The sequence below is a fragment of the Mesitornis unicolor genome, unplaced genomic scaffold, assembly GCF_000695765.1.
Source record: "Mesitornis unicolor isolate BGI_N332 unplaced genomic scaffold, ASM69576v1 scaffold48492, whole genome shotgun sequence".
NCBI lineage: Eukaryota > Metazoa > Chordata > Aves > Mesitornithiformes > Mesitornithidae > Mesitornis > Mesitornis unicolor.
This window is the reverse complement of record NW_010168065.1, coordinates 25440-32740: the sequence shown is the minus strand read 5'-3', so window position 1 is coordinate 32740 and position 7301 is coordinate 25440. Positions and strand designations below refer to the sequence as shown.

The 7301-nt window shown below is 39.0% G+C and overlaps 1 protein-coding gene across 1 annotated transcript; it reads left to right on the top strand.

The window, feature by feature from the left end:
• The first annotated feature begins 5567 nt into the window (after positions 1-5567).
• Positions 5568-6107, top strand: LOC104536319 (chromosome unknown open reading frame, human C12orf74). The gene has a single exon (XM_010178886.1). It carries the CDS (start codon positions 5568-5570, stop codon positions 6105-6107), a length of 540 nt encoding a protein of 179 aa, XP_010177188.1.
• Positions 6108-7301: the final 1194 nt, after the last annotated feature.

The following is a 7301-nucleotide window of genomic DNA, read 5'->3' as shown; positions in this document are numbered from 1 at the left end:
CCTAGCTCTGGTAGTGAATCAGCACTAAGACGTGTAGGAGATCACTGTCTTTGGACCACTGCTCTTTATTGAAAAGCTGAGAAGCATGAGGTAGGTGACTGAGGGTGACATTGAGAGGGAGCAAAAGGGGAGTTCTCATGTGAATGCTTCACCAGAAAACCAGATTTTATCTCTCCAGGATTTACCTCTACTGCATGGTTTCTTTGTGGAGCTGCCCAGACCATATAAACTGAATTTTTCACGGGGGTCACTAAGTGCATTCTCATTATTCTCTGGGTACTTGACTTGAGACCTGAGATCTGATTATCAAGGGAGCTGAACGCTTACAGCTGCCACTGATGTCAATAGCATCTGTGCTCTGAGCCTGTTGAGAGTAATTCAGAGCGAAGTACATGGAAAGCAGGATCTCAGATGTTTTGATTTGGACAGTGAGAATGAGTTAATTTTGTCAAGTTACTTTTAATTGGTGTGGCTGCCTCCACACTGTCTTGTGAAAGCATCTGTGCTGAGACCACATCTTCCAAGTTTCATTGGCAAACAAATGAGTCTGTCCTAATGCTGAGGATAAACCAAATGAGAGAATAAGGAGCTGTACAGGCAGAATCTAGGGATATCCTACATCAAGAAGTCACTTGACAGGTGAAAAGGTGAGAAGGGCTGGCTGGAGCAGCTGTTGGTCTACATTAATGAGAGAACACGAAACAGAAGGTTTCGTCATACAGAGACTTAGTAGCATGAGTAATACGCAAGTTCAGAAGGTGACTGCAGAGGCCAGTGAGGACATCTGGCTCTGTATATTTCTGGAACAACCAGAGAAGTAGGGCTGGAGAAGATGTTTAAGATAGACATAGTTCGGGTCAAAGTTAGCAAAGATCATTGACCTGAAGTATCATCTTGATCCATAAGGGGGGATAGGTCTAACGTGGAGATTAACCCTGGGAGGAGTCACCTGCCAAACCCTGCAACTCTTTAAAAGACCAAGGCTAAAGCTGATGGCAGCATTACAGGTCAGGCCAGCAAAGGCCAATGCACTGGGGCATACTGTGCTGAAAGGAGACTACCAGAACAAAATGCACAGGGGACAACTAATTAACTTTAGCTTCAGAGTGGAGGTGTATTTTAGAGTAAGATTAGCTGAAAGTTGAGATTTGAGCACAAATGTTAGTATTTAGACCAGAGGAGGCCATTCATTAAATGTAATTATTTCTTATAGAAAGCACATGCAAGGTAACTGGAGCTTAGTCAGTTAAATGACTTGGCTACATTTGCTTCTGAGAATAAAAATTATCACTCACGGAATTAAGGCTATGGCAAAGTTTTGTCTAGAATTGAGTTTATAGTTGGAACTAGGATGATACTTGTTTGGAAAGGTAGTAGCTTATGTAAATTGAGAAGATATGGTGATAAGAGCCAGTTAAGTACACAAACATAGTCCAGGCTGAGAGAGATACCTGCTTTATTACAATTAGGACTTAGAGGCAAGTTAGACAGTGCAAGTGAATTCTGGGCAAAATTAGGGCAATTATGATTTTACCTACATCCAAAAAATAGCCTCCCAGGTTAAGCCAGAGAAGTGGTTAAGCCTTTAAGAATATTTTTATTTCTGGGTAATGGAAGTTAGGGACAGTTTTCAATTTATAGCACCAGCAAATGGGAAGGAAATAGTATAACTTCTTTTTATATAATTGCTACTAGGTTAATATAAGTATACTGATCACCTGAAGGATATATCTTAGATAGAATAAAAAAAAAATCAACGACACCAAAAAGCAAACCTCCAGGTCTCAGTTAGAAATAATTTGTCAAAAATGGCCTTAAAACAAAGTTTCTGCCTAGCTATGTCCAAAGCCACCTAAACCAGTCCCAGCACTACGTGGCAGAGAACAGTTCACACTAGTCCTGATGTCAGGCTAGCACTGTAACTTCTTTCTTTTACTAATGTTTATCCAACTGTCTCTTTCAAAAATCATCCCACCTGGCAGCTATGAAGACCCAAGTATGTGTATTGGTATCTGAGAAGTGCACAACAGCCTTCTTTCTAGTCTAGCCATCTCTGACATCCTCTGGATTGCATGCAGGCAAACAGAATAGCAGTATTTGAATGTTCAGATATTCAGATGTTTGGCTTAAATTCAGATTTAGGATGAAGTTTCTATAAGCTGAAAAGCAGGAATAAAGTCTGGTCTGATAGATTCTGTACTAATTTGGGGACTGGTACTTGCAAAGGGCCACCTAGATACTTTCATATAAGAAGCTGTGGAGGTAAAATCATAGTAGTAGCTTTAAAGCACACTCAGAAGATTTCAACTAGACAGCAGAAGAGCCTGTTTATACACTACACAAAAATGTAAAGAGTGCCAGGAGCAGAGGGCTTAGCTCTCAGTTCTTCCCAACACAGAGGTGTTTTCACACCCAGGTGAAGCCTTCACCCCAGGAAGGGTATGGCTTCATTTGTTGAATGTCCATCCCCTTTTCACAGAAGACTAAACCTCTTCCTGGAAAGCCTTGCCACCCCCACTCGAACACTGTCGAATCTCCAGACGTTTGTATATTTTCACTTGATCTGATCCTAATATCACCTTGGGAGCAACATAAGGATAACAACAAAAAAGTGTCTTACATTCCTAAAACCCCCACTTAAAGCAAATATACTTACCATCAACTATCAGACAGGGTGATACTTTTTTCTTTTTTAACTTTTTTCTTAGAAGCCAAAGTCAATGAATACTGGAATAAATATTGTCACATTCTTGCAAATAAAGTCTTTGAGTTTGTTTTCTTCTGTCATTCTCTTGACAGACTCGTCCCTCAATACACAGTCACATCCAATGCTAAGCAAACTCAAAGGCACTAACTCATACCAGATTCACGGTATCACATTTCAGTTTGTGGATGAGTTTTGAAAAAGATCTTTACAGAAAATGCAAATGTCATAGTGCCAAGGTTGTCTGCATTTTCAAATGTTCACTTAGCACTCTGAAAATGTGTGTTAATTACCACAATAGATCTGAACATTTGTGGAGGTTAGTGCTTCCTCACAAGTTATCAAGCAAATAAACAATCTTTTCCCAAGTTTTACTTTCAATTCACACAATCAACAAAGCCCTAAACCAATTCTGATGGTTTCAAAACAGTTCTACAACACAACATAATAGTGAATTATTGATGCTTGGATGAACTCTCAAATACTCTGATACAGAAATCTGTCTATGTTCAGAATTACTCAGATAGTTAGCACACTTGTTAAACTTGAAATCGTATTTTAAATAATGTAACCAAGAGATATTGCACTACTGTTCTTCTATGAAGGATGAACAATGCACAGCTAGACCCAGACGAATGAATCAAGACAAGAAAAAAAAAAAAAAAGATTAGTGGAAGGGTGGAGACATTTCATCTGCTCTTGCAGCTTATTATATACTTGACTGAGATCTCTCTTGCTACATTTTATCAGTGTGAAAAGTACTAAAAATTAATTATAAAGGGAATGAATTTTCAGAAAACATATGGATCATGTTACCTTTTGTAAATGGGCATTGATCCTGAAGCCACTTCCGTCTGACCTGATAAACAAATCCCCTAGAAACAAATCTACTAGAAGAAAAACTAGTTCCCTATACCACCATTCAGTAAGGAGGCTTCAGAAGAGAAAACGCTACTGCTAAGCCTAGTATCAGTTAAACAAGGACTTGTTGAATTGCATATGAAAAAAAGGATGTGGCACACTGGAAGTTGGTAAATCTTCACCTGGCTACTTTGGTAAGTTCATTCATATATTCTAATTTTTTCAGTGTGTGGCATATTTCTGCACTTTTTTAAACGCTGTATTTCTTTACAAATATTTTGCTGCTGAGAGATTTTACTTATAAAAGTAACTCATAAGTACTCATAAAGGAACTCATGAGTTTCAACTTATTTAGAAAAAAAGGTAAACTGAAAAGCAAAAAAAAAAAATCATATTTTAATATAAGATTTCCATGAAAAGATGTCTTTAATCTTTTCTATTTCTGCAACAGAAATCTATTTACATGAATATCTGGAAGCTCCATGCAGAGTTGCACAATTCTACACGGGAAAAAGGCAATTATTAAAAAAAACAAACAAAAAATCAAAAAACAAAAACCACAAACAAACAAAAAAAAAGGAAATGGGAAATAACAATAATTTCTCATTATTGTGATTCATTATATATCTTGAATGTGATTTTTAGTGCTTGTCCATTTTAATAAGCGTGTGTTAATTAGTCTTCATCTATTAAGTGGAATGCATAGTTGCTAATGTATTTGTGGCTATTCACTACACTACAGGTGTGAAAGCAGTCATTTCCATCATAAAGATGTGCTTTTTCTTCCTGTAAACCTTTGAATGATTGTCTTCTAATGACAGAAGAGTTTGTAAAAAGCAGTAGTTTGAACTAGCAAACTTGATTAAATAATTTGTTTCTAATCACTTTATAAATCAATCTGATAGGACTATATAATTAGACAAAAATCATATGTCAAATCAAATATCATAATGTGTGATATTCAATAGCTCAAGTTAAAAGTCAACATGTTTCAACAAACCCATTCTAATAAATATAAGTGCCCAAAGAAGCCAGCAATCATGAACAGTTTTAAGATTCCTCTTAGCAAACAAAGAAGCTGAACTAAAGAAGAGGTTGAATTAATGATCCTCGCTTATAACTTCAAATGTCAGTCCAGTTTTAGACCAGTCATCAAAATACCTTAAAATAGAGCTTCATGAATCACAGAGCATAAGGTTATTTACTGACTAATCAACAGATAAGTTATCTTGATAAATTGTTTTCTCATACAATGTATAAATGTTCACTACAAAAGACTTTTCCTACTGAAAAGCAAGAGTGATTAGACTCACCTTACAGAAATGTTAAATTGTATTTGCTTAAGCATTCAGCGAATAATTAGTATTTCTACATAAACAATTTTGCAACAAGTAGGAATCCTGAGAGCTAGCGACTTCATTTTTATCCCATGTCCAGCAGTGTCACAATCTCACTTATTGATGGGGGAGTGGCAACAGGAAATTAAGCGGCTGCAGTACCAGACAAGCAGAGCTCCTAATTACACAGTTAGTCTAATTACTTCTGCTGACTGATGCTGACACTGCTTGCATACTCAAAGTTAGTGGGTGTTTAAACATCTTGCTGAAATAGGGTCCCAAAGCTGCCAAAACCTGCATTTAAGCATGATTCAAAGTGCAGGCAACTGTTTCTGTACTAGTGAACGTATCTACATTATTTTGTTCAGATTTTTTTTTCCCTCAATTGCATAATCTCACATATAAAAATGCAAGTTTCTAAGAACCTTTTCTGATCATGTGTCCTAGGTGCCTAAAGCTATAAATCTTCATGCTGCAAATAAAGAATGCAACAACCAAGCTCTGATTATTACTCAGACCTGGTCAAAGAAACCTGCATCAGCACAGGACGTCTAACCAGGGAAGCTGAGCTTCATGAAGAAAATGTTGCTTTTTCTGGAAGCAGCAGTCCAGACATCTTCAGTCCCTATGACACACAGGCAGTATCAGTTTGTATGGACACCACCATGCCTCCAGGCGACTACATTCGAAGACGAGGTTATACAGAGTCTTCACTTCTGAAGCTTCCCACAGAGGAATGCACTGGGAGCCATCATGCACCTTTCCAGTTTGATCGGAATGCTTTGGCCAGAATTTCCACTTCTCCAACTTTAAGGCGTCTGAGGATGTCCTCTGCCTCACAAACACTGTCATTTCAGGACTGCTCTGACACAGATTCCCTGGGACATCAAAAGGAATACACTGGCTCTCTCCATCACATTTGTAAGAGTCCACCTCGGTGCACTACAGCTTCCTCATTGTCATTGCCTTCTTGTGTCCATGCAAAACTGCTGTCTTCCAAAGCAAAGTCTGACACAACTGTAGCAGATCCAGAGTCTGCCAGCCCCATATCAAAGCTGCCAGGCCAAAAAAATCCTCTCAGCAGTGGCAATCCCAATGAGACACTCCAAAACTCTCGGAGAGCCAACTCTGCAACTCTACCTAGGAGACTCCCCCGCCCCAGCCCTACACCACAGAAGGTTGTCCAGGTAAGAGGAAGAGGATGATGCAACCTCCTTTTCAGTCTTGCATGTTCAGTGTTGGTCCATTACGGCCCAGTGCATAAAGGAAACCAGTTCTTAACCTGTTGTTAAACTGCAGCCTGGCCCTAGTTCCTTTGATACAACAGACCAAGTGCTATGCTCATCAAGAAAGGAGATTTTCCTTTCAAATCAGCAAGAGCTGAAAGAACCATTGTGGTTCCAGCCTTGTCCCTTGGTGACCAGGTCGGTCTAGTCTGTTCCTGCATGTGGCCACTCTTACCCACCTCTGTTCATTCACCCTGGTGGGCCAGTATCACTGTTTGACAAGAAAGAACAAGACTAAGTAATTTATCCAGTTCTGGTTTGGGTTTTAGAAGATTATTTTATTTCCAGGGTCATTCAGCCAGGTTCTTCCTAAGCCAAGACGTTTCTCTATTCTGTTTTGCTGAATTGCACTACTAACCCCAACAAAACTAAGAATGAAGTCATTCAAGATGGTTGAGCAAAATTTAAGGTTTCCTATTACCAAAGGAAGAGGTCTCATTTCTTTACTTCCAGTTACATAGCTCTGCCACTCACTGCCCCCCTCCATTTTTATGTTCAGCTTCATAAATGAGCAGGCAGTTGTGCAATCTTTTCTGAGAAAAACAAACACTGGTCCCGTGATGCCAGCATCAGTAAAAAGAAATAAGTGAGGGAGCTGCTAGCCCTCTGTCTTTCTCTGGTGGCAAACCAAGGGCTGTATTCAGCTGTCCCACATAACTTCACCCCAAGGAGAAAAGGAGAGGCACTGCATGAACCAGGTTTGCTACTAGATCTGCTCTCAATGACCTTGCGTTACTTGTACAAGTAGCTAAATTTGGACAAGTGTTTGACTCTGTCCTTAGGCAAAGCATCCACACACACATTTCACTGGAGGTGGATGGTGTCAAATAGGTGTATAGCTCTTTACTAGCCAGTTAGTTTTGTGCCTCAGGCCAAAAGCCACTTGTGTCTCTCTTCACGTATTGAAAACACTGTGGATATCAAATGAGTTCTTCTCCTTCCCCACAGCAGTGAAAATAATTAGCCAATGTCTAAGTCTATGTAGCACATTTCTCTTAACAAATGAGAATTTTTTCACAAAATCAGATTCCTTGCTTGCTTGCTGACCAAGTAATGAGAATATCTCACTTTCTTTCAGAGTGGATTGCCTATACGAAGGTATGCATGTATTTA

What these genes read in the sequence shown, in the direction of transcription:
- LOC104536319 (XM_010178886.1), top strand. Translation starts at nt 5,568, where the DNA reads ATGCCTCCAGGCGACTACATTCGAAGACGAGGTTATACAGAGTCTTCA.